Genomic DNA, 27748 nt, shown 5'->3' with positions numbered 1-27748 from the left:
GTTCATTAAATGTATTCTCGTCAGTGTCACTAGCTGTCAAGGTATGGATTTACAAGGATTAACTAATGGAATTGTTGATTTAGTCCTTATCAATGAATGAATGGATGGATGGGTGGATGGATGGATGAATGGATGAATTAATGAATGTTTGACGACAACCCGGGACAGAAAATATCGGATATTGGGTGTCAAACAAATGTAAGGACGTGTATATGAACAAAATAGAAACAAATAGCATCAGTATGAACATTCAGAAGTTAAATGAAGACATAGCGTGAAGAGCTGTACAAAACATACATATAGTGGTCAAGCCAAAAGGCAGGTAGTGCTGTGTTATCTCAGAACAAGGAAGGAAATGTTTTATTTAACGACGCACTCAACACATTTTATTTAAGGTTATATGGCGTCGGTCATTTGGTTAAGGACCACACAGATATTGAGGGAGGAAACCTGCGGTCGCCACTTCATGGGCTACTCTTTTTGATTAGCAACAAGGGATCTATTATATGCACCATCCCATAGATAGGATAACACACACCACGACCTTTGATATATCAGTCGTGCTGCATTGGCTGGAGCGAGAAATAGCCTAATAGACCCACTGGCAGGGATCGATCAGAAACCGACCGCGCATGAAGTGAGCGCTTTACCAGTAGTAGTAAGGAGGACTGGGTGGCATCATGACCTACTTTCCGTGACCTTGACCTTGGCAGGTGTCTGGCCTTGGTGTGAGTCATAGATTGGCCTTGGCATACTTGACAGGTGTGAGTCATAGACCGACCTTGGCATACTTGGAAGGTGTCTGGCCTTGGTGTGAGTCATAGACTGACCTTGGCACACTTGGGACAGCTGCGTGGCCTACTAGGGTGAACGCTCGCCCGTGTCCCTGACCGACTTAGGTTGGTACTGACGTCCTTGGACTGGCCCTGACCGATTTGTTTAGCATTGATCGACTTAGAGGGCAGTGACTGGTATACCTGGGCAGGTGTGCGACCTTGGTGTAAGTCATAGCCTTGACGTACTTGGTGTGTGACTCATCGCCTAGCCTTGACAGGGATGATGATGGTATAGGATCCCTAATTGCTACTAATGGGAAAGTGCAGCGGGTTTCCTCTCTGAAACTGTCAGAAGTATGTTTCACATCCAATAGCCGATGATTAATAAATCATATTTGTTTCGAAGAAACGAATGTTTGTTAAGAAGAAAGGCATATGCGTTAAGGAGAAGAAAGGAATATTTGTTAAGGAGAAGAAAGGGATGTTTGTTAAGGGAAGAAAGGAATGTGTGTGTGTGTGTGTGTGTGCCCGCGCGTGCGTGCGTGCGTGCGTGCGTGTGTGTGTGTGTGTATGTGTGAAACATCCCCAGCCCATTGCTTTGAAGAAAGAACGCGTGACTGCAACTCAACCCTCCAACCTAACCTATGATCTTTTAACTGCATTTTAAGCACAAGTATTTCCCTAGAGTACAAGCCTTACTTTTTAATTACCAAATGCGTAAATACAGTGGTCGTTCCCGCACGAACCCCCAATTGTTATATTCCCGTTCCAACCTATACTATGGTTGTCGTAAATCGTCATACCCAGAACGCAGAACTAACTTTAGATATCTTTAATAAACAAATTATTAATAATATAAACTTCCCATATAGGATTACAATTTAACTAAATGGCATTTCTGTGTATATTAATATTAATATTCACCAAATGACTGTCCAAAACATAACGAATTCTCAAATAGGATCGATCCCCGTCGGTGGCCCATTAAGCTATAGCCAACTAGTGTATTATGTCTGGGATATCAAAGGTCGTGGTATGTTCTGTCTTCTACACACAGCTCTTGCTACTATAAAGTAGCGGTAGAAATATCCAATCACAAATCTAGTCATAGAGTAAAAAACACAAAAAACAAACGCAATGGTTTGGTTTTTCATTTTTTTATTTTTAAATTACAATCACTGGTCTCTCTAGAGACAACTACACATGAAATGGACACACATTGGGTTACATCGAGAGGCCTTAAGGGCAACATGTGAATAATATTAGTGTTCATTTCTCTTCATCATCCTCGTCCTCCTCATCGTCAGTATCGTCGTCGTCTTGTTCATCCAAATATTCGCCGATCCATGAACGATACTGATTTCATTTAGAACGAATCTGTGGTCTCACATCTCTGTCTGGATTCACAGAATGTAGAATTTTCCTGGTGTTGGGACCTTTGTCAAAGTAATGCATATGTGTCGGAAAGCGAGAGTACGTGTCTTTAAATAACTTCCATTGCAATGTCTTCATGTTTCTTTCGATGGCATCTTCGTAGCGTTTCCTCTTGCTTTGGAGATAGTCATGATTGATGTCGAATTCACGTTCCACCATGAGACGAATGCCTTTGTTTTCCGGGTCGGGCGACGGCTCTCCATTTCCCTCTTTGCACGTTTTCACGTGTCGCTGCAAGTCGCTTCCGTCTTTAAAGACCAGACCACACGTATCGTAAGACTTTTTTCAGATAGGGTTCTACCTCATCATTTTTTTTTGTCGTCACTTTCGTAGGCGGGTATGCCTGGTAGTTTTCCCTTGAATGCGTCCCTTTGCATAATTTGCACGTAGAGCTCTTTCTTCGACGGTGGTTGCACATCTTCTGAGACATTCGCCGTTACGCTCTTGCTTTTATACCATTCGGACGGCCCGTCTCTAAACCATTAGGCCGAAGACGCCAATGTTCGGGCGTGGTCGGTTTCAAGTCCACCAAGAGATGTCCGTAGGGCCAGTGGGTAGCTTCCTCAAACTGATGCATGAAATGACTAGTGTTTTCCGGATACATCTGCCGTGCCAAAGTCAGAACTTGCTGATTGTCGATGGGGTTGTTGAACAGCGCTAGGTAATGGCAGTTTCTTCTCTGTGTCGGGTCCTTGCTGTGATACAGGTTCTGGTTGATAGCGATGACGGATAAGTTTCTGTGATGACTTCCTTCTGTGAACAGGTCGGTGATCCTTGGGTTTTTATTAGCCATACACATCAGATCGTCCAACACGATGGGATTTCTGACTCCGGGATCCAAATAACGATCCTTTTCCAAATTCTCGGATATGCCTTGAACAAATTTCACTCGAACGTTTGCCTCAGTGATGTCGTAAAGGGGTTGCCATCGTTTGTAGAGTCAGATGATGCGCTGGGGAGGTGGCTGGATTTTAACATCCCTCAACAATTTGTATACCAAAAATGTCTTTCCACACGACGTGGGTCCCGACACGATCATGGTGAAGGGATGTAGCAATCTTAGGGGATGCTGCTGCTGTTGTGGTGGTGGTGGTGGCTGTTGCTGTGGTGGTGGTGGTAATGGTGGTGGTTGCTGCTGTGATGGTGGTGGTGGTGGTAGTTGTGGTGGTAGACCTTTAGCATGTTTTTGTTGAAAATGTCTTAACATGGCGTCTCTCCTCGAGAATGTGAAACCACATTCTGAACATGTGCTCTGCATGACGACTCTAAATGAAATGACAATATCTGATCCACATAGGTCCTTTTATAGTTTATTTAGAAATGCTTCTGCAGTTTCGGGGCTTTCCAACCCGTACCACTTTGTTGTTGTTGTTGTTGTTGTTGTTGTTTCCGTTTCAGGTCGGCTTTGGCTTGCTCTACCACCTGTTGTGTTGGGGAGACCATGACGACTTTGGGTGTCGGGGGCTTGTTCTGTTCCTCTTTTTCTTTTTTCCACGTGGGATCGTAGAGTTCTAGACATCGATCCACACTGTACATGATCTGACTTTTCCCACCACGTTGAATTTCGAAGTGAGGTTGAAGTTTATCTTGTGCCTGCAGTTTATAGAAACGGGTCCACTTATCCACGTCGGATACATATAACTTGTATTGGTCTGACATGTTGCTCCTCTGAAGGTTCTACCTCAAATGACGAGTTTTCCAAAACTATTTTACTTATATACCTTATGACGCATAAAGATATGGTACAGGAATGTTTGAAAATGTGTGATACGTATGACCAGTGCCCCTCCTCCCAAGCACATATCTCATCGTGCGAGCTCCCAAATAACATCGTTACCAAAATATTACCCTTTACCAGTGTCAGTACCATAGGGACACGTCCAGAGACACACTCATGGACGCAGGACATAAATAATAAAGCAAAACCTATTATTCACAGTTTTATTCACAACATACAACATGAAAACATAGCACACAAGTGTCTAAAAAATTTAATGTCTGAACATGTTGTTCACATAAGGACATCTTGGAGAGAGTCTGTAATGTTCCATCACTGGGTCGTCTGTCTTCTTCCATCGGTAGACGCGAAGTCCGCAACAGTAACAGGTGATGGCATCGTGGTCTCCCGTGTAGTAGAAACGGGCCTTGGCAAGTTCTTTTGTTTTTTGACGTAATTGTATGGGCCACCGAGCATACGTCAGCATCAGGGCATAGAAATGTCTCATTTCGGGACGATGACAGAACACGTAAACGTCTTGAATAGCAATCTTTTTCACAGGCAGCATCTGTTTCACAGGCAGCATCTGTCTGATCTGTGGGTTCATCCACCAGTTCGCCATCTTCAGTTCCAACCCCAATTTCACGTGTAGCATCCGTTTGATCCGTATAATGAATACTCTTCGACTTCTCATCTTGTTTGGTAGTCACTCTTTTACATCTGATTGTATGTCTTTCTGAACATTTGCAGACCAAGACGTCGTCCTCGTCGCTACCGCTGCTGCTACTAACACTGCTCGAATATCCCGATGTCATTTTCTTTGTACCAGAATATTTTCAAACTCCAAAGCAAAAATAGATCTCGTTCACAGAACTTTCGGCAAGCGAATGACGCTACTAACAAAACACCTCTTTTTATATCCAAATGCGAGCCTACATAGGTCAAGGCCATTCGTAAGTAGGTCAAGGACAGTAGTCGGGGTACAGTCCAAGGGCACAACGGAACTAGTCTAAGTAGCTCAGGACACGGTTATTCATGGAAGTCGGTCACACACCTGTGCCAAAATCGTGCGTCTGCCTACCAGTCACTCTCTTATAGGTAGGTCTAGGATAAGCCATGAGTCACACACCAAGTACGTCAAGGCTATGACTTACACCAAGGTCGCACACCTGCCCAGGTATACCAGTCACTGCCCTCTAAGTCGATCAATGCTAAACAAATCGGTCAGGGCCAGTCCAAGGACGTCAGTACCAACCTAAGTTGGTCAGCGACACGGGCGAACGTTCACCCTAGTAGACCACGCAGCTGTCCCAAGTGTGCCAAGGTCAGTCTATGACTCACACCATGGCCAGACACCTTCCAAGTATGCCAAGGTCGGTCTATGTCTCACACCTGTCAAGTATGCCAAGGCCAGTCTATGACTCACACCAAGGTCAGACACCTGCCAAGATCAAGGTCACGGAAAGTAGGTCATGATGCCATCCAGGCCTCCTTACTACTACCATTGGGCTATATCTCGCCCCTATCTCAGAACATGCTCCCATCCAGAGTGATTTTTAAATATTCTATAAGGAAGTACAGGGCACCTATATCAACGTCCTCTCTCAACAGCCACCAACAGGAAACCGTTAACCGCTGATATCTAAGATGTGTACTCAGGATAGCGTGCTTGAACCGAAGTTTGATTCAATAATGGAAATTAAATTAAACTAAAAAATTAAGGAGATTTTTAAAAATAAAAATATTACGGGCAGACCATGGGTCGGCAGTACAGTGTTCATCTGAGTTAAAAAGCTGATTTGTTTAACGATATCACTAGAGCACATTCCGTAATTAATCATTAACATCATTTGGTAATCTTTTACTCAGTCTTTGAGGAAGTCCTCTCCATTTTTCCATTAGTAGCAAGGGGTCTTTTATATGCATTTTCCCCACAGACGGAACAGCACATACCAGTGGCTTTTGATATACCAGTCATGGTGCTCTGGATGGGACGGGAAAAACCCCAATCAGAGAATGTGTCCACTGAGATGGTTCGACCCTATGATGCAAGCACCTCAAGCGAGCGCCCTACCGACTGAGCTAACTCTCACCTGCGTTGGTCTTAGATACAGCAACTGTAAGTCGTAAGATCGACCAGCCTTTGTGGACCCATTTAGTTTCCCAGTTCCAACCAGTGATACTCGACTGGTATACCAAAAGCCGTAGGCACTACCTGCACGTGCCTCATGTGCGTACATTGTTGCTGTTCTCGATTCCCTTTGAAGTAGCCTGTCCAAATGTTAGACATATGATAGCCGTAGTTTAAACAATATAGTTAAAGAAACATTTAATTTCTGTATTGTCACCATGTTCTGTTTGATAAGCACTACACTACAATTTCATCGTTTCTGTTCTAGATCGCCTTTGAAAATGGTATCCGGCACCGAGATTCGTTCCTGGTGCTGTGTGCCTTACAGGGTATGATTTTCATCAGCACATTTTTCTTCCTGCCCAGGAAGATCATTCACGAAGCAGAGTTCATGAAAGACTTGAGTATCAGGGTGAAAATAGATAGCGAGGTATGTGAAGAAAAAAACAAATCACAGGCGGACCATGATGGTAACAAGTCGCAGGTGGATCATGGAGTAACACGTGCTGATGGTAACAAGTCGCAGGTGGATCATGGAGTAAAACGTGCTGATGGTAACAAGTCGCAGGTGGATCATGGAGTAACACGTGCTGATGGTAACAAGTCGCAGGTGGATCATGGAGTAACACGTGCTGATGGTAACAAGTCACAGGTGGATCATGGAGTAACACGTGCTGATGGTAACAAGTCGAAGGTGGATCATGGAGTAACACGTGCTGATGGTAACAAGTCGCAGGTTGATCATGGAGTAACACGTGCTGATGGTAACAACTCGCAAGTGGATCATGGAATAACACGTGCTGATGGTAACAAGTCACAGGTGGATGAAGCACAACTGGCTAATGGAAGTGAGTGTGCCAAGGACGTATCAATAACCATGGACGATGTGTCAATATCCAAACATGTTGAACAAGTAAAAGGTAATTTCATGTGTTATCGTTTTTATATCGGGACGTGACCTAGCCCAGTGGTACATTATTAAACGGGATTATGTTGGATAGAGCAATTATAAAATTATTATAATGCAGCCGAAAGTAAGTTTGAATAAATGTAGACTAGAATACTTGTATTGTAATATTATATACTCTTAAAAAGTAGGGGAAGTTAAAATGCAAATGCCATTACCAATGATTGGAACAGAAATCAGCTTTCAAAAATGACTGCCTAAGAAAGAACGTTTATGGCTGCATAATCTAACACCAAAACATACCAGAAAATTTGCACGTGCAACACACAGTAGCCACGCGAGTAGAGAGTCATTCGCGATTTTGACACTGCACAGAGCGGTGGATAAATCTGTTCGAGTGATTACTACTGTTAATTTTGCTGAATCTCTTGATCAATTAACTGTTGTTCTTTCGATGTTATGCATTGTTTGTCTTTGAATTAGTGATGCAGCTTCTACGACGTGAAAAAGGCCTTAGGGCTATTGGCGTGCTTCAAACTGGTAGAATTCAGCGTGATGTAACAAATATGTTCCATGTTTTGCCGTAGGTGATGTGCAGACTATGGAACAGATTCAAGCAGACCCAAAATGTTGATGATCGACAGTAGTATAAGGGCCTGGATGGCATCACGACCTACTTTCCGTGACCTTGACCTTGGCAGGTGTCTGGCCTTGGTGTGAGTCATAGTCTGACCTTGGCATAGCTGTTTAGGTGTGTGACCTTGAGGAGGATAACACCCCGCCCGTGTCCCTGGCCGACTTAGGTTGGTACTGATGTCCTTGGACTGGCCCTGACCAATTTGTTTAGCATTGACCGACATAGAGGGCAGTGACTGGTATACCTACCGGCCTCGGTGGTCACGTGGCAGGCCAGCGGTCTACAGGCTGGTAGGTACTGGGTTCGGATCCCAGTCGAGGCATGGAATTTTTAATCCAGATACCGACTCCAAACCCTGAGTGAGTGCTCCGCAAGGCTCAATGGGTAGGTATAAACCACTTGCACCGACCAGTGATCCATAACTGGTTCAACAAAGGCCATGGTTTGTGCTATCCTGCCCGTGGGAAGCACAAATAAAAGATCCCTTGCTGCCTGTCGTAAAAAAGAGTAGCCTATGTGGCGACAGCGGGTTTCCTCTAAACAAATATGTGTGGTCCTTAACCATATGTCTGACGCCATATAACCGTAAATAAAATGTGATGAGTGCGTCGTTAAATAAAACACTTTTTTCTTTCTTTCTGGTATACCTGGTGTAAGTCATAGCCTTGACGTACTTGGTGTGTGACTCATCGCCTAGATTTGACAGGGATGGTGTAGGATCCCTAATTGCTACTAAAGGGAAAATGCAGCGGGTTACCTCTCTAAAACTGTCAGAAGTATGTTTCACATCCAGTAACCGATGTCTCATTTCGGGACGATGACTGTTTTATTTACTCAACACATTTTATTGACGGTTATACGGACATATGGTTAAGGACCACACAGATATTGATTGAGGAAACCCGCTGTCGCCACTTCATGGGCTACTCTCTTTTTTATTAGCAGTAAGGGATCCTACACTATCCCACAGACAGGATAGTACATACCACGGTCGTTGTTCCAGTTGTGGAGCACTAGCTGGATATAGTCCAATGGGCCCACCGGCGGGGATCGATTCCAGACCGACCGCACATCAAGGGAACACTGAGCTACGTCCCGTCCCCACAGGGTTATTAGAGGATGCGTGTATTGGGTTCTGCTTGAACATAATAAATAAATAAACAAATAAATAAATAAAAAATAAAATAAAAACAAATAAATAAATAAACTAATTAAACAAATAATAATAGAGAAAAAAAATACATGAGATACGAACGACGTACCTTTCACACTCAAGTCGAGTACGCTAACATATATATGTGTGGGTGTGTGTGCGCTCGCGGGATCAAGCGACGAAATAGGTCAGTTCATAATAATCTTGTGAATGCGCTATCAGATAGTGTAGAACGATAATTCCTTTTTTTTTCACCTATTTAAAGCATTTCGTCTTTCTGCCATACTTTGAGAACGTAACTTCTAGAAGTTCCGTAGAGTATTTTATTTAGAGACTGACAACACAAGATACCATCACTTGCCGGATGTAAACAGTGATAACCATTCATCATTCAGCGCGCTAAAATTAAATACACTACCTCGCGTCGGGCAGTCCTTAGAAGTGGTAGGTTAACGACACCACTAGAGCATCTCGATTTATTAATCATCGGTTATTGGATGTGAAACTGTCACGGTGATCTAGTCCCACGTTATGTATAATACCTTAGGTGGCTCGTACCTCTAGGGGTCATGGACTATAGTCGATCACGTGACAACAATTAACAATCAAGCTTGTATACTTTTATCTCCCAGCCGTAATGTTGGCTGCTATACTATTTATGGTCTTATGAAAAATAACTCCAACAACAGTGAGTTTGGGAAACAATTATTATTATACCATACAAATCCTTCCTATTGATATATACCTATATATAGTATGACAGCAATATATTATTTCACGGTACAGTCTGTCTTAATCCGACAGGGTTAATTACCCGTTACCAGGAATCCCCAGCCCTCTCTAGGCTACCTACAGATTACACTAGTACTATTCCTATAATGAACGCCAAATTATCGGCATTCCATAGCTGACGTGTGACTTAATTAACCTGTTAAATTAACAGTAAACAAATCTAACCATGGATATAAGGGTTATTCTTATATTAGCCTCCCACGTGTTAATTACAACCACTAGGCGATATCTTTATCGGATTAACTTCTGATTCTTACTTTATCAGGCTTATCTATCAGTTAGATTAATCCACAGGTTAGGGTTACCGACATCACATACGAGGTCTACTAAACAAACAATAATATCACACAAATAAAACATCAACAACCTAACAGATCAGAAAGCATAGTTACCAGGTCCAGCGGTGAGGTTTTGGTCTCTCAAGAATATATCTCTTGACGACCGGCATCACAGAAATACCAAGACGTAGCCCGTACCCTATCGTGGGAACAGTCGGTGTCGGGCTCCCCCTTTAAAAGTCCCGCCAAACCTTTTTATACCCCTAGCGCGGACTCCGTTGCACAGCTGGGGTCGAAACCGGCTATCAGCCTGTAACTGAGTTAATTAGTGTTTGTTCGCTAATCGGATTATCGTCTCTTAAGAAAACAACCCAATCTCAAACTACTGGGCAACATGATCCCAAAGGTATCTGATACGGCGCATCCACTGGTCATAACAGATTTTACTAATAACATTCCCCGTACTTAGTAGAGATTAAAAACATGTAAAATGTAGGTAAATTCTTATCAAAAACTCACCCGTAGGTGCAGTATTTGTAATCTCACTAAGTATAGCTACAATAATTTGTATAGTTACAATATAAAGAAAAATAGATGGGATCTGCCCGAACATGTACATATTAAATACATATATAAATATTGTTCTTACACAACGGTAGGTAGGCAGATATGAAAACTTATACATGAACACAAACACAGAGGTTTGGAATATTTGGCCTCTCTCTGGAAGTCCTTTGTCTCACAGTCTGTAGACGAGGCCCATATAGGGTTTTCCGAACATTCGGAACTCTATACCTCAGTTGAAGGAGGGACCTGAATCGGGTTTACGAAACAACGGGGTTTCGGCACAGAAACATACTTCTGACAGTTTTAGAGAGGAAACCCGCTGCATTTTCCCATTAGTAGCAATTAGGGATCCTACACCATCCCTGTCAAGTCTAGGCGATGAGTCACACACCAAGTACGTCAAGGCTATGACTTACACCAAGGTCGCACACCTGCCCAGGTATACCAGTCACTGCCCTCTATGTCGGTCAATGCTAAACAAATTGGTCAGGGCTAGTCCAAGGACATCAGTACCAACCTAAGTCGGTCAGGGAACACGGGCGGGGTGTTATCCTCCTCAAGGTCACACACCTAAACAGCTATGCCAAGGTCAGACTATGACTCACACCAAGGCCAGACACCTGCCATGGTCAAGGTCACGGAAAGTAGGTCGTGATGCCATCCAGGCCCTTCAGGCCCTTATACTACTATCGACTATCCCAGGTCAACGACACGAGTCCATGATCGATTTCATCAGAACCCAGGTTCTACGAAATCGAGCTCAAACAGCGACTCAAATCGCTACACAGTTACAGCAGGCTACTGGGGTCCGAGTTACAGGTCAGAGGATTAGAAATTGTCTACATGCAGCTCATCTGCATGCTCGGCGATCACGTGTTGTGCTACCGTTAACGAATCGCCTAATGATAAACAAAACAATCGCCATTAGTGTAATTTTTCTAACGAGTCGAGATTCCCGTCAAAATGAACGCCAAGTAAACGTCAACCTCAGGCCACATGCCAAATTTGGTGATGGTTCAGTTATGATGTGGGGAGGCATCACTATGACTGACAGAATACCACTCAATATTGTACAAAGGGAGTGTTACTGGTCGGTACTACCGGGATAACACACTGGCACCGATTGTTGTCCCGTTTGCTCGCCGTGCTGGTTGACAGTTTGTTTTTCAAGATGACAATGTTCGGGCCCACCGTGAACATATCATAAATGACTACATTCAGCAGCAAAACGTTACCAGAATGCCATGGCCAGTAATGAGCCCTGACCTGTCCCCCATAGAGCACATCTGGGACATGATCGGGAGACGGCTATTTTAGCTGAACTTGGCCAGGCGCTAAAAGAGGAGTGGGATAGACTTCCCCAAATCGTCATTAGTAGATGTTACGTCGAATAAATAAATGTTTGACGAATCGTGGGGTATTACCCATTATTGATCAAAAGACGCGAATTTTCACATGTCATCCTTTTCTTGTTTCTTGATCGTTTGCAGCTATACAGTCTGCTGCCAACATGAACTGTTGGTTGTCATTTCTTCCCAGTTCCTTCATTATTATCATGCATATATTCCCAGACAGTGATACATCTTGATACTTCTTTAATTGGCTCTTATTTTCTACATTCCCCTCCTTTTTTTCTTTCTTTTTTTAAAGTATAGGTTTGATTTAGTTATGACAATACAATTAACTTTTTTTTTTTTTTTTATTCCAAAGACAATCGCGGCAATAAGGAGCAAATGTCGTCTTCCTGCAGTAGGGACGGACAACGTTCACTCAAAAGTTGTCTGTTATCAGCGCCGTTCATCTTGCATGTGTTGTGGATGAGTGTCCTCAACCTCAGAGCCCTCTACTTCATCCAGACCCTCAATCCGTGGCTAAACGTCGTCTTCAACAACGACAAGAGTAAAGGTGTGTGTTACAAGAGTTATGGTTCCTAGTGACTCCATCCTTAACAGAGTGCAAGAGTTAAAAGTTCTTGCTACTTTCTATCTTTGAAGAAAACAAGAGTTATGGTTCTTGTTAATTCCATCTTTTAAAGAAAACGAGAGTAAGGGTTCTTAGTAATTCCTTGTTTTAAAAAAAAAACTACCCAATAATTATTATTTTATTATTTTATTTTTTATTTAGATCTGCGCCCGGGACAGTCATGCCTGAAACCATAGAGGTATATGGGCATGTTAAAGGTACTCGTCAACGTCCCTAACTGTGTTATGCTTCCAATCCGTTCACTTTGTTTTCTCGTGCACGGTTCGCGCAATCAACATCCGATTTGTTGTCATTTATGAGGTTTTTCTTCACAGTTCAGGAACATTTTCATAAACAATAAAGTTCAGAAAAGTAAGTATCTAAATACAAAACTTTACAAACCTCCAAAACCATTAATTTTACTAAGTCGTTTTTTGTTTTAGTCCTTCAAATTACTGACATCGGGTTCGTAGAAATTGACTTAAAATGGAGAAAGATGACTTAACATTCGGTACGTGTCACATGACCTCACACGTGCCAGATCAACACGGCCAAAGCATTTAATTTTTACGATTTGTAAGACCCCTGTTATTAGAATTTGTTTTCAATTATTATATTCGATCTGCAAAAGGTATGCTACATTTTTTTGCCTCTATTGTAGTGAAAAGTATTCATAATCCATTCATTACAACTGTAAATAATTGTGGGTGTATAAATTGTGTTAATTAACAATCAATTCATTAAAAAAAGGAGATATTTTACAAACTATTCACTGGTATAAACGTAGTGCCTGTCAGTATTAACACCAATTGTTATTTATGTGTGTTGATAAAACACGGACTAGACCAGAACGCTTGACAAACCAGAATCTTTCCTTTTAAAAAAATATTAAACTAAGTGTTCGTCAACTGCGCATAGTTAATAAGCATATATTTTTTCATGTAGTGGTCTTAAAAATGGAAAATGACGAACTGCACATGCGCATTACGATACTTTTTGCAAACGCCAGTTCAAGTGTTGTTTGTGCATAGATCCATGTTCGAATGCTAATTATTTGGAATATGAAGTAAATTCTTATGCTTATTTATTGATATAGCTAAGGAGTTAATTTTAAACATAACGTTTGTTTTTTAACCGGAAGTGCAAACGGTTTAGCTGTAATACGGCTTAGTGTTCATGCACTGGGTTTTCCTTGTGGCAAATTTCGAGTATTTTCAAATCAGCTGATTTTGTGGAAAATGTAATAGCCAAACCTTTATTCAAATGATGATTTTTGTAAAGTTTGATAAGCTGAGTTGCATCAATATATGCGCTATATCCACCAACTTCCGCTTGGGTGTGGTTTGTACGGGTGTAAACATTGTCAAAAATGTACCCAAAATTAGGGGCACATTTTGGAATTTAACAAAACAATTTAACTCACAATATTTAAAATGAGTCCTCTTTATTATTATGGCCCAATTAGTAATTTCATTGAAACTAAAATTGCCTGTATCTTTCTTTATTTTTAAACCATAGGTCGACACTAAGAATGTACGGAAATGTATAATCTAAACAACACAATCTAAGTAATGTCTGTATGCAATTGTAAAAACAGCGCTAATTATGAAAAATACTTAGTAGTGTTTAAAAACTAGGGTTTGTCACTTTAACGCAAACAAATCGAAGATTATTTCTTGAAAAATCTGTCTTTGACACAAACAAAAGTCAAAATGTCGCGTCTTAGCAACTCCGTTCTTGACGCAGATATAAGTCGAAGTTGTCATTTCAGGCGCGTAGGACGGATTTTCAAAGGGGGGGGGGGCTAATTTGTATGATTGTATAAAATGTGTTGTGCGAAGCCCCAAAGCCCCATAAGGAAAATTTAAAAATATTAACCCCCTTTATAGCGATTCTGGCGTGTTTTCGGCTTATTACCTGAGACATTTAAAGTCCCGAAATAAAAACTAGCCCCCCCCCCCCCCCCCCCCCCCCCCCCCCTCCTACGGGCCTGCCTTTAAGTAAATGCGTCTTTGACGCAGTCTCAACAGTTATTTCAAATACATCAAACTGCTGATAAAGGGTCTCTTTATTGGTCGAATGGTGGCAAATTTTAATTCTGAGTAAATCTTACTTTGGTACAATAGGACTAGTATAATATGTATCATAGATTTTTTTAAAGGTTTTATTTCTTACCGATGTTTTAATATCTTTAAAGTGACAGATCCTAGATTTTAAACATTATAACGTATTTTGCACTATTAGAGCTGGGTTTTGTTTAAATAGCTGAAATTAGAAATCGCTTGTATTTTGTTGTTGAAAGTAGCCAATTCCGTACATCCAAAGTATTTCTGGTCATCCTGGTTTGTAATACCACGAAATGCATTTTAAAAATATAATTATAAAAACTGACGTACTTCCGGTTATGGAAACGAGCTCTAGTCTGTTTTTAAAGGTTATTTTCTCGCTTCAAGGTCACAATCTCTCGGTTGACTCTACTGTAACTTTATTAAAATATGTTACATATTAGATTAATCAAATGTGGTGTCCATTTTCACGGTCTGAAACTAGGCTCTGCGACTTAAATATAGCCACTGTTTTACAGAATATGCACACATCCATTTCAGTGAGCTATTACACGGACGCGTGGCTATACACTATGATGGGATCAATCCTGACGTCTCTTCTAGCAGGCGCCATTCACGACTGGCAGAAGAAGGTATTTGCAAGTATGTTTGTCTAATTGTATCTTTGTCAGTCTGATTGTAAGTTTTTGTTGCCCAGTCCATTGGACGGTGTATGGATTTGGGTGCCCTGATAAATCGCCTTACAGTATACGCTACGTATTTAACATTCTACAATAATGGGCAACACTAAATATTTCAACTTCATCCATTACAGAAAGAACTAGAGCACTATATTATTTGAGAAAATAAAACATAAATGGGTGTGTTTTTTTATACTAGTATACAAACAAAAACTGGAAGAAAGGGAGAAAAATAGAGAAGGAAAACACTCACCTTGACTCACCCCTTTCTACAAAATTCAAAAAGCTTCTTCTGTAAGATAGGTTCTGACTTTCTTTTTTATAATTATGTTTTTATATACTTTTATTTCAATGTAAAACTTACATTTGTCTTACACCCAATAACCAATTTATTGTGTTTTTTGTGTGGGTTTTTTGTGCTGGGCATCACGTTAATAATTAATCAAAATATATTTAAAATGTCCTACAACACAATTTACGATTATTTATGATACACAATTCTCTCAGCGGAACACCTTGTTTCATGCACCACAATCAGCTGTTACCCATATTAATTAATAATTATTAATATGAATACCCCACATCCCACTTCAAAACCATTTCCATCGTGTCTGTTGATCAATGAATGAAAGTTTATTTTGTTTCAGGACACCATTAGAGCACATTGATTTATTAATTATTAGAGAAGAAACCCTTCCATTATTAGCAAGGTGTCTTTTATATGCACCATCCCGAAGACAGGATAGCACATACCACGGCCTTTGGTATACCAGTTGTGGTACACTGGCTGGGACGAATATTAATATGAATACCCCACCGCCCGCTTCAAAACCATCTCCATCGTGTCTGTTGATGAATGAATGAATGCATAAATCAATCAATCAATCAATCAATATGTAAAGTATCCCTACTGACGATCATTACAACGGACAATTAAAAACAAATTAGAAATTCAAAGGCGTATTCTGCTTAAAAACTGTGAATACGAATATTTTGAAACATATTGGAAGAAATGGTATATTTTATTTATTGACAATTTTACATGAACTTTTTCAACTGTAGTTTAACATACTGGCTTAGAGACAAACATTAAAAGATAAAATTTGCAACCCGTTATTCTTTTCTTTCACTTCTGATATTTCGTTTTTCCCCTTTCTTCTTTCTCTTCTTTCTTGCTCCCATAAATAATTAAAACTAATTACCGACATGTATGAAAACTGATGTACATGGATATTTGTGTGTGGGGGAGGGGGGGGTGGATGGGGGGTGAGTATGTGAGTGGATGAGAGAGTTTTTTGAATGCAGTATATGTTTTAAACATCAACATTGTGTACATGTAAATGGTCTGTATATACAGTGTATATATATATATGAAATATATTTAAAATATGTGTACGTCAGTGAGCTCAGGGCACCTCAACCCTGACACTGCCAAATATTTCTGGGGGACAATAAAATTTAAAAAACAAAAAGTATCCCTACTGGCTGTAGCTAGAGGGAATTCCCGTTACCTCAATTGGTAGAGCGCTGGACACTCATACTAAGAGTCCGTTGTCCGAATACCCTCAGTGTTACAAATGACTGACTGACTGAATGAATATGTAACGACACCCCAGCACCCCCCCCCCCCCAAAAAAAAAAAAATCAACAAAAAAAAAATCAACAAAAAACCCCAACACATCACAATCAGCTATTCACTATTGGGTCTTAAACAAAGTAATGTCGACCAATGAATTACTAATATATATATATGTATTTTTTCCCCCAGAAAGTTTGTCTGTTAAGCGCTGTCAGCGTATGCCATATGTGCTGCCGTTGTCCCTGACAACCGTACTGGGCGTGTGTCTGTCTGTCCTGATGTTTGTCCCTCTGTCCGAGAGTCTGTACGCGACGTTCATCGATTTCGTGTTGCTGCGGTCCTTCCTGTTCGCCATGACGATTTCCTTCCTCAGCTCCATGTAGGTCAACATTATAATTTCTCACACTTTTTCTCACGGTATATCTGTAATTTCTCACACTTTTTTTCACGGTATATCTGTAATTTCTCAGTTTTTCTCATGGTATATCTGTAATTTCTCATAAAAGGTTTTTTTCATGGTATATCTGTAATTTCTCATAAAAGGTTTTCCTCACGGTATATCTGTAATTTCTCAGTTTTTGTCATGGTATATCTCAAATTTCTCATAAAAGTTTCTTCTCATGGTATATCTATAATGTCTCATAAAAGGTTTGTCTCACGGTATATCTGTACTGTCTCATAGTTTTTCGCAAGGTATATCTGTAATTCTCATAGTTTTTTCTCACATTATATCTGTAATTTCTCACAAAAAGTGGTCCGGAATCTATCTGATATCTAGCAGGAGTGTGTTTTACTCATAATACGGTAGAATACCGTTAAACCGAATGACTATATCGGGAACCAATCAAACAGTTAAAGGTTGTTTTGTTTAACGACACCACTAGAGCACAATGATTTATCAATCATCGGCTATTGCATGTCAAACCATTGGTAATTTTGACATATAGTCTTAGAGAGGAAACCCGCTACATGTTTCTATTAGTAGCAAGGGGAACTTTTATATGCACCATTCCAAAGACAGAATAGCACATACCACGACCTTTGATATACCGGTCGTGCCAATCAAATAGTTCGCGAATGTTAGCGTTAGCTGAACGTAGGATCTGTTTTAGTTTGTGGTTTCCAAAGTACTAGGCCTATTAACTTGTTTTTATTTAAGATCCATGTAGATTTTATTTGAGAAAATATTTCTATCTGTAGTTGTTAGGTGTTTTGTTTTGTTTTATTTTTTGTTTGTTTTACATTTTGTTATTTGCTTTCTGTTTAGATTCCCCACAGAATACTACACCGTGCTTCTAGGTTGTCTTCTTATAACAGTGGCTCTGTTTTCCACTCTCCAGTACGCTCTGTTTGAGTGGGTAAAGGTCACAAGTTATGATCAGGTAAGAAAATACAACTTCTCAACACTGAGCTAATACATAAATATTGAAATAATCCATCCCTTCAACATTGAGATAATCCATCCCTTCAACAGTGAGATAATCCATCCCTTCAACATTGAGGTAATCCATCCCTTCAACATTGAGGTTATCCAATCCTTCAACATTGAGGTAATCCATCCCTTCAACATTGAGGTAATCCATCCCTTCAACATTGAGGTTATCCAATCCTTCAACATTGAGATAATCCATCGCTTTAACATTGAGATAATCCATCAGTATTAAGATAATCCATCCCTTCAACATTGAGATAATCCATCCCTTCAACATTGAGATAATCCATCCCTTCACCAGTGAGATAACCCATCCCTTCAACGTTGAGATAATCCATCCCTTCAACATTGAGGTAATCCAATCCTTCAACATTGAGATAATCCATACCTTCAACATTGAGGTAATCCAATCCTTCAACATTCAGGTAATCCATTCCTTCAACATTGAGGTAATCCAATCCTTCAACATTCAGATAATCCATCCCTTCAACATTGAGGTAATCCAATCCTTCAACATTGAGGTAATCCAATCCTTCAAAATTGAGATAATCCATCCCTTCAACGCTGAGCTAATCCATCCCTTCAACGCTGAGCTAATCCATCACTTCAACATAGAGGTAATCCAATCCTTCAGTATTGAGGTAATCCATCCCTTCAACATTGAGGTAATCTAATCCTTCAAAATTGAGATAATTCATCGCTTTAACATTGAGATAATCCATCAATATTGAGATAATCTATCCCTTCAACACTGAAATAATCCATCCCTTCAACATTGAGATAATCCATCCCTTCAACAGTTAGATAACCCATCCCTTCAACAATGAGATAATCCATCCCTTCAACATTGAGGTAATCCAATCCTTCAGTATTGAGAAAATTCATCCCTTCAACATTGAGATAATCCATCCCTTCAACAGTTACATAACCCATCCCTTCAACAATGAAATAATCTATCCCTTCAACATTGAGGTAATCCAATCCTTCAGTATTGAGATAATCCATCCCTTCAACATTGACGTAATCCAATCCTTCAACATTGAGATAATCCATCACTTCAACATTGAAGTAATCCAATCCTTCAACATTGAGGTAATCCGTCCCTTCAACATTGAGATAATTCATCCCTTCAACATTGAGGTAATCCCATCCTTCAACATTGATGTAATCCATCCCTTCAACATTGAGGTAATCCAATCCTTCAACATTGAGGTAATCCATCCCTTCAACATTGAGGTAATCCAATCCTTCAACATTTAGGTAATCCATCCCTTCAACATTGAGGTAATCCCATCCTTCAACATTGATGTAATCCATCCCTTCAACATTGAGGTAATCCAATCCTTCAACATTGAGGTAATCCATCCCTTCAACATTGAGGTAATCCAATCCTTCAACATTGAGGTAATCCAATCCTTCAACATTGAGGTAATCCATCCCTTCAACATTGAGGTAATCCAATCCTTCAACATTTAGGTAATCCATCCCTTCAACATTGAGGTAATCCCATCCTTCAACATTGATGTAATCCATCCCTTCAACATTGAGGTAATCCAATCCTTCAACATTGAGGTAATCCATCCCTTCAACATTGAGGTAATCCAATCCTTCAACATTCAGATAATCAATCCCTTCAACATTGACGTAATCCATCACTTCAACACTGAGCTAATGCATCCCTTCAACACTGAGATAATCCATCCCTTCAACGTTGAGGTAATGCATCCCTTCGACATTGAGATAATCCATCCCTTCAACACTGAGCTAATCCATCCTTTCAACGCTGAGCTAATCCATCCCTTCAACATTGAGGTAATCCATCCCTTCAACACTAAGATAACCCATCCCTTCAACATTGAGCTAATCCAATCCCTCAACATTGAGGTAATCCATACCTTCAACATTGAGGTAATCCAATCCCTCAACATTGAGATAATCCATCCCTTCAACATTGAGATAATCCATCACTTCAACAATGAGGTAACCCAACCTTTTAATATTGAGATAATTACTGAGATAATCCATCTCTTCAACATTGAGATAATCCACTCCTTCAACGTTGATATAACCCAACCCTTCAATATTGAAATAATTCCACCCTTCCACATTAAGATAATTCCACCCTTTAACATTAAGATACTTCAACCCTTCCACATACAGGCAACACACAACATGCTATGGCATGCAGGGCATAGTCGGTCTATGACCGATTCCCGTTGGTGGCTATTTCTCGCTTCAGCCAATGTTCCACGGGAATTACAAAGGCTGTGGTATGTACTGTCTAGTCTGTGGGATGCTGCATCTAAAAGATCCCTTGCTGTTAATCGGAAAGCGTAGCCCAAGAGTAGTGGCAACGGGGTGTTTTCACTTCCATTATCTGTATGGACCATAACTATATGTCCGATGCCATATAACCGTATGGTATATCAAAGGCCGTGGTATGTGCTATCTTGTCTGTGTGACGGTGCATATAAAAGATCCCTTTAGTGGTGTCGTTAAACAAAAACAAACTTAAGTTCCTTCCGTCTTCAAGAGTAGATGGCTCTAGCAAGGCCAATGTCATGTTGTGGATGTGCTTACTGGATGGTGGCGTTTTAATACCACATCAAATCATTTTAAAAATACTGTCGATTGGTGCTCCAATTTCATTCTTCATCAATTGTTGCTTGACGTTTAAGGTAGCCGTACGCCAAGTAGTATCTGATGGGTCAAAGTTCGAAGTGCACCCATCTTTTCATCTCACAGATGAAGCTACCAGTTCAGTGTTTGCAATTTTATTTTATCCAGTACTACTGTGTGAAGTAAACTTGTGCTTGAAACATGTATGGGGTACCTAAATTTTGTACGTAACTAGGGTAGACATAGACGCTACCCGTTATCTCCGAAATGAGCAGCTTCACCCCCAAATTTGTTGTGATTCACTTTAAGGGTGAGTGAAGGGTGGTAGTATTTATATCCGTGATGTATATGTCGATTGATACGCTGCAGATATGAGTTTTATGGGATTTGATTTGGTGGCATATATCCTTAATGAGGAGTTAATATATTCATTCCAGGTCAATCTGTTTCTGGTGTTTTTGGTGTGTGTCGCCTTTCTCCATCCAGCCTACCAGTGGTACAAAAGTCGACAAGCAGAGTTCAAAGTCAAAAAACAGCAAACTCTAGATGGCGAAATTAAATAATAAAAACTGTTCCAAAGTTCCTCACAAAGCTCTGACTTTATTTCATTTCAGCTTATTTTCGTGCTTATATCCAAGTAAGGTTCAAGCACGCTGTCCTAGGCACACACCTCAGCTATCTGGGCTGTCTGTCCAGGACAGCGGTTTAGTTATTAGTTGTTAGTGGTTAGTGAGAGAGAAGAGGGTGTAGTGGCTTACTTTAATTGGTAGTGGGATTAATGTGTGCGCGGTGCCATGTATTCACTGCAGTTTACGTGTTCGTCAATATAAACAGTTCAATTAAATTTTGACATACCATGCTTTTGTTTTCTATTTTGTCTCAACACCGTATTTGGCAATAAATGGTTATTTAGTAAAATGCAGATGCAGATAACCCGCAGGCAATACACGTGAAATTACTGTATTATTGTTGTGTAGTGTAGTGTAGTGTAGTGTAGTGCAGTGCAGTGCAGTGTAGTGTAGTGTAGTGTAGTGTAGTAGTGTATTTGTATTGCATTGCATTGTATTGCATTGCTATGTTTTATTTTTAGTAATAAATATCTATATTGTATAATACGTCGTTGAAGTATTAACGAAACAACAGACAAGATGGCGGAATTAAATACTAAAACTGTTTTTAATATTAAATGGCTTTATTATATAACACGTCGTTGAATAAAACAACAGACTAAATGGCGGAATTAAATACTAAAACAATACGTTCAATGAGAATGCCTGAGTCGGCATCAATCTTTAGTGCTGAAGTTTGGGCAGTTATTAAAGCCTTAGAAGAAATCAAGGATTCTAGTGCATCCAACTTTATTATTTTTACCGACTCACTTTCGTGTCTCCAAGCTTTGCGCAATATGAACTGGACCATTCCTTAATTGGGATAGTGATACGAAAGTGTGTCTTTTTATTTATTGCCAATAAAGATGTTGTATTTTGTTGGTTGCCCAGCCATGTTGGTATCGGGTAATGAAAAGGCAGATTCTGCTGTCACGTCTGCTTTGGATTTGCCTCATGCCAGGGTTGGTGTACCTTATACTGATTTCAAACTTCGTATCAACCAATTTATCTTTTCAACTTGGCAACGTGATTGGGACGGTGCGGTTGCGAACAAGCTTCATGCTATCAAGCCAGTCTTGGGAGAGTGGCAGTCCTCCTGTAGACAGTGCAGGAAGGATGAACTAGTCTTGTGTCGTGCTCGCATCGGTCATACTTACTTGATCCATTCGTTTATTTTGAAGAAGGATCCTCCACCTCAGTGTGAGCACTGTCAGTGTATTCTGACGGTACGCCACATTTTGGTGGAGTGTCCTCATCTGAAGGAAACTCGTAATGATATATTTGGACAAACAAATGTGGTGGAATCATTTCGATTTTACAATTTCTTCGTGATACTGACTTTTATTCTAAATTTTAATATTACCCATCTGTGGAAAGTGTCACTGCCGGATGACAGTAACCACCACCGAGCCACACATACATACATCATACATCCACCACGAACAAACTACACATTAAAATAACTATACATATAAATACCTTACAGCAAAAAAACAAGAACAAAAAAACAAGAACAAAAATTCCCTTCTAGGCCAGGAGCATTAGCCAAAATATAGCACCTGGAATTTTTTTGTAGAAAGCTGAATTTTTCAGGAGAGCTCCAGAAACCCATACGTAGGCCAAAATCACAAAGTTCTGCAAATTCTACCCTGTGGCATTTTTAAAATTCAAGATGGCCGCCAACACAGAGAAAAATGGGAAAACTCCAAAAGCATCATAACTGCTCAACCACCAGCCTTAGAAAAATTATTTTAATGCGTAAATTCATATTTGACGTGTGCTGAATCCAATGAAGCTATATGCAGTTGTCTTGGAGTCGAGTTAATTAGCATAAATCCAAAATGGCCGACAACGAGACCAATATTTGGCTCCGAAATCGAAATATTTGCATAACTTTATAACTATATACTACAGAAAGATTATATTTGCATTTGACTACTCATAATTAGCCTACATTAGCTTGAGTCTGGGAAGTCTAATCAATAACATCAGTTTCTGCATCAACAGCATGATAATTTGTACAGTTGTGTCCACCATAGACAGTACATAAGAAGGTGCACTCCAACCCTGCCTTGTATCAGCCCCACCGTTTTCCACACCTTCCCTTGCAGGTACAGGATATAATTTTCAGCACTTTCTCTAGAGCAACAGGCCTGTCATTTTTCAATGGAACAAGTAGTCCCTCCCTGTACTACCATCCCCATTCAGTTAGTGACAACTCTTTCCCCTGTCATTGCTGGACAGTATGGTATGCTCTAAAGCTATGATATTTTGCAGCTGCTGAAGTTTGAGATAAAGATGCTTTATGAACAGATCGAAAATACATGGCATAACGATGCTTGTCCAGTGACTTCGATCTAACTGCTCCATATAGCGTTAGCAGAAATAACTATCGAACACTTGTTCAATACTTGTGAATGTTGTTAGACTAAGAAAAGACACTCAAACAGTCCCAGTTGTCACCATCATCAACCTGTGCAAGAGCCTTCTTGTTCCCTTGATTGTAGACGGCAGACATTGTATCACACCCTGTGATTGCATGTACAAACATCGGGTGTTGTTTGACGTTGATAAAAACAGCCTCAATTGCACCTATACAGTATACTTGCAATGGATTGTGCCCAGAAAGCATATAGAGATCCATGTTTTAGGTGACCTGTGCAACCATCATCACCAGTAAATTGGTGTCAGTCGCCACAAAACAACAACAGGTGAATTTTGTGTTTGGGCAGCATCCATGCTAGTCACCATCTGTGGTGATATGCTTCAGTCAGACCTACTCCCTCAAATTTTCCAATCAACTTTTTATTAAGCGATGTTTATTTTTGCCATTTCCCCCAAAAGCCTTTTTAGATATTGTGGTTGTCATTTCCAAATCAAAAACTATATCAGCTGATGTGTTCTGCTGTGCTCGTCGCTGTTGTTCAGCAGAGTTTGTTGGGGTTGCACTGCCATATCCATCAAACACTAAGACAGAGTGTGGCCCATAGTGTTCAAGCACATATGATACATAGTGGTCACAGACGTGGTCATATATGGTATCAGTAGGCCAAGGCAAGCTTTGAAGGAGGTGACCTCTATCAAGAAAGAAGCGTGAGTCATCAGGAAGTTGAAGGTGGACACTTACTTTTGAATTTAGGATGTTACCAAGAACACGCTTCGTGTTTTCCTCATAATCCCTTTATCAAATAAAGAGGGTGGCTGTTTGGCAAATTTGTCAAGGAGATAAGCTCTCATCTCAGTACTATTCTTAATCACACATGCAACCCTCATGAATAACAATGTGCTATTCACTTCCAACTCAACACCACGGATAGTGATACGTTTTTTGTTGTTGTTTTTTGTTACCACTGATGCTGATCACTCTGTCCAGCTTCATGTTGGCATACGTTTGCCCAGTAACAGCCGAAGCAGCTTTTATGCCAAGAGCAACAGCTTGATCAGCACTGATGCACTTGTCAGCAATGACACCACTTGTTACACAGATCAGCGAGTTATTGTGCTCTCCATAGGAGAATGGAGAATGCACTTCCAGCCAATGGAGAAAGGTTTCATAGTCTTTTCTATCTCGGGCTGTGCTACTGGCATGAACGTCCACATGCTGGTCAGAGATGTTATTATGCACACCCGTAAAAGTTTCCAAGGCATCACACATCGGGATACAGCGGTGCATAGCATGCATCCATTTGCTCAGTGTGCTGTCTGTAATTCATCGACCATGTGCCATACCTCCAGAGGTTTTTAGCAATGGCATCAAAACTTGTTCTATTGTTTGGTCACTGAAGTTTCCACTCCAGAATTTATCTGTTCTACGAATGGTAAAATAACTTCTCTTGGTGAAGGCATAATACTGTTCAGCAGACATGATATCCATCAGCTCTTTCATCTGATCAGGCTAGAGATGAGCTGATATTGCATATGCGATGTGACCAGCAGCATGGAACAAGGGGTTAATTTTACTGACTACAGTGCGCTCTGCTCGAATGAAACGCCCGAGGGATACTCATTTCAAATATTCAAACCAAAGTTTACCCATTCTACTGTGTGTGACCTTTTGGACCATATGCATCAATGTCCACAAAGTCAGTGGGACATTGACCATCCAGCAGACATTTATGTATAGCCTGGAGACGAGTGAGATTTATGCTACTAATGTAATGAACCATGTTTTTATCCATTTAACTTTTCTGTCCTATTTTCTTTTTTTAGTTGTAATTTTATTTTGTTATATTCTCTATTTCTTCTGTATTAACTATACTAATCACTATTTACTAACTGAATAATACTGCTGGGATAAAAACATGGAATTCATTGTTATTAAGATAAAATTTTAAGTAGGGTAATATTTAAAGGTTTTACGGTAATTTAACAGGAAGTAAAATATATTTTTTTATTTGTATTTTTTGTTTTAATTTTTTGTTTTTTGTTTTGTTAAGTGGATACACTATTGTAGTAATAATAGAATATTTTGGTGAATTTTAGGTGTAATTGTTATGGGTAATACTTTTTATATGATTGTTTATTTGGGATGAACCAATGAGATACGATTTCGTCCTGGTGTTGCCCGTGTGGTCAAACTTGGAACTTTACTTTCTGATGTGTTTTTATAGGGTCAACACGTAAGTTATTATGGTTTGGGTAAATTAATGTTTTAGGGGGTGTTAAAGCCTAGATTTTAGAGTTTCTTTCTCTCTCTCTCTCCGTTTCCATATGCTTTATTACTGGCTATGGGGTTAATCGTTGTACATTGTTAGTAAAAGAATTGTTGTCATTTTGTTGGTTGTGCATGGGGGTGCACGTCATTTATTTTTCTTGGAAATATTATTTCTAAACATGCAGACAAATTTTAGTTATTTGTTTTCCGATATGTGTTTGTTTGAGGTTTGGGAGGTGTAGTGAACTCCGTGATAATTAGGCTTTCAAACCAATTGTTGAATTTCTATGTGGGATATTCACATTTGTAATAGGGGCTGTTGCGGAAATTAATTGTAACATGGAAGAATTGTAGTTTTGGGATTTTGGTGTAAATCATCTTTCAAATCAAATTGATAGTTTCTGATAGGGACTAATTTATTTGTAATAGGAGTTGTAGCCTAAATTACCGATATTATAAGTTTTTCATGTAGACCGGTGTTTTATTTGGTATGGAACTTTCAAATAAGTATATTTGTCGGAAATCGGAGGGTAATATTACTGTATAACTTGTCCACAGTATTTTGTTAAGAGCTCTTTGTCTTTGTGTTGAATAAATGTTTTAAAATTGTTGTGTTTTGGTTAACCTTGTGGCAGGTCGTTAGATTACTGGACAGACCATTATTATAAAATGTATTAAGTTGTAGAACCTTTTGGAAGTCCACAACCGAAAGGGGTGGCCGGACCTGGCGTGGAAATTTATCCTTTTTGTAAACACCGAGTCACATGATTTCAAGTGAACTCTGGGTTTCGTTTCACTAACACATCCAGGTGTCTGTAGTAATTTTGACACAGTGGCTACTGATGGCAAAATATGAGCTCGGAGTGCACGAGCATAGGCATGGCCTGTCATAATATGGATGACAGTATTTAGAGCATAAACAGTTGCTCGCAGACTTTCTAAATCACTACCACCCATTACATATCCAATGGACCCCATATACGACATGAGTAAGTGAAATTCCTCAAGTCTGACAACAATCTTATTGAGCTCTTGGAAAGACGATATCACAATTTCAATTGCCTTGATGTACAGAAGTTGGTCAAATGTGACAGAAACACAGGACAAACACCAAATGTTTTCGGATAACTTTGTGCAAAACACAAAGCATAATAGTTTCAGGTTGAGACAACTAGTCTCACAAAATAAAGTAATACCTTAACTGGAAAATATATAGCATGATAACAATTGAAGTGATTCACAGTCTATCTTCATATTCACTATAATATGAATATTTTATTAAAATATTGATCTTAGTACTATATTAAATATATTATATTTATTTTGATTTATGTGGTATTATTGTTATTTCTAGAAACCAACAAATCAAAAGTACCTAATCAAATGATATATAAATATCAGAATAAGAAAATTGGGGTCTATCTTCTTCATTTATAGTATTAAGAAACAAAGTGTAAATGTCATTTAGCTAATGCTATGCATATTTCAATATTTGTCATTATATGGGTTGGCGGTCATTTTGTTTACTGAAAAATCAAATGGAAAAATACAAGCCAATCCATCAAAAGGTACTCCTACAATACTAAAAGGGTAAATTATTGTTGCCCATTTAGTCCACTGGTCAAATGTTATAAAACAAGAAAAAGAAAATTGATACGCAAGCTCAAAATTCACTTGCAAGGTCATAATTCACACACATGCTGAACAAAAACAGACATTGTGAAGATTTGCCCTATCTCCATTTATCAAGATTTTG

The 27748-nt window shown here is 39.7% G+C and overlaps 1 protein-coding gene across 2 annotated transcripts; it reads left to right on the top strand.

The window, feature by feature from the left end:
* The first annotated feature begins 6232 nt into the window (after positions 1-6232).
* Positions 6233-21298, top strand: LOC121377977 (solute carrier family 43 member 3-like). Of its 2 annotated transcripts, XM_041506076.1 has the most exons (6): positions 6259-6978; positions 12103-12297; positions 14961-15062; positions 16869-17058; positions 17947-18061; positions 21168-21298. In XM_041506076.1, the coding sequence occupies exons 1-6, from the start codon at positions 6390-6392 to the stop codon at positions 21291-21293; spliced, it is 1317 nt and encodes a 438-aa protein (XP_041362010.1). In that variant the 5' UTR covers positions 6259-6389; the 3' UTR covers positions 21294-21298. The 2 variants fall into 2 exon arrangements, with proteins under 2 accessions (XP_041362018.1, XP_041362010.1); XM_041506084.1 differs by lacking the exon at positions 12103-12297 and having other exon boundaries at positions 6233-6978.
* The last annotated feature ends 6450 nt before the right edge of the window (positions 21299-27748 follow it).

Source organism: Gigantopelta aegis, chromosome 2, assembly GCF_016097555.1.
Source record: "Gigantopelta aegis isolate Gae_Host chromosome 2, Gae_host_genome, whole genome shotgun sequence".
Taxonomy (NCBI): domain Eukaryota; kingdom Metazoa; phylum Mollusca; class Gastropoda; order Neomphalida; family Peltospiridae; genus Gigantopelta; species Gigantopelta aegis.
This window is presented reverse-complemented; position numbering and strand designations above follow the sequence as displayed.

Excerpts from the sequence above, each read along its gene's own strand:
- LOC121377977 (XM_041506076.1), top strand. The coding sequence starts at position 6,390 with ATGATTTTCATCAGCACATTTTTCTTCCTGCCCAGGAAGATCATTCAC. Across the intron at positions 15,063-16,868 it reads GCAGAAGAAGGTATTTGCAA|AAAGTTTGTCTGTTAAGCGC; the intron begins GTATGTTTGTCT and ends TTTTTCCCCCAG. Across the intron at positions 17,059-17,946 it reads ATTTCCTTCCTCAGCTCCAT|ATTCCCCACAGAATACTACA; the intron begins GTAGGTCAACAT and ends CTTTCTGTTTAG.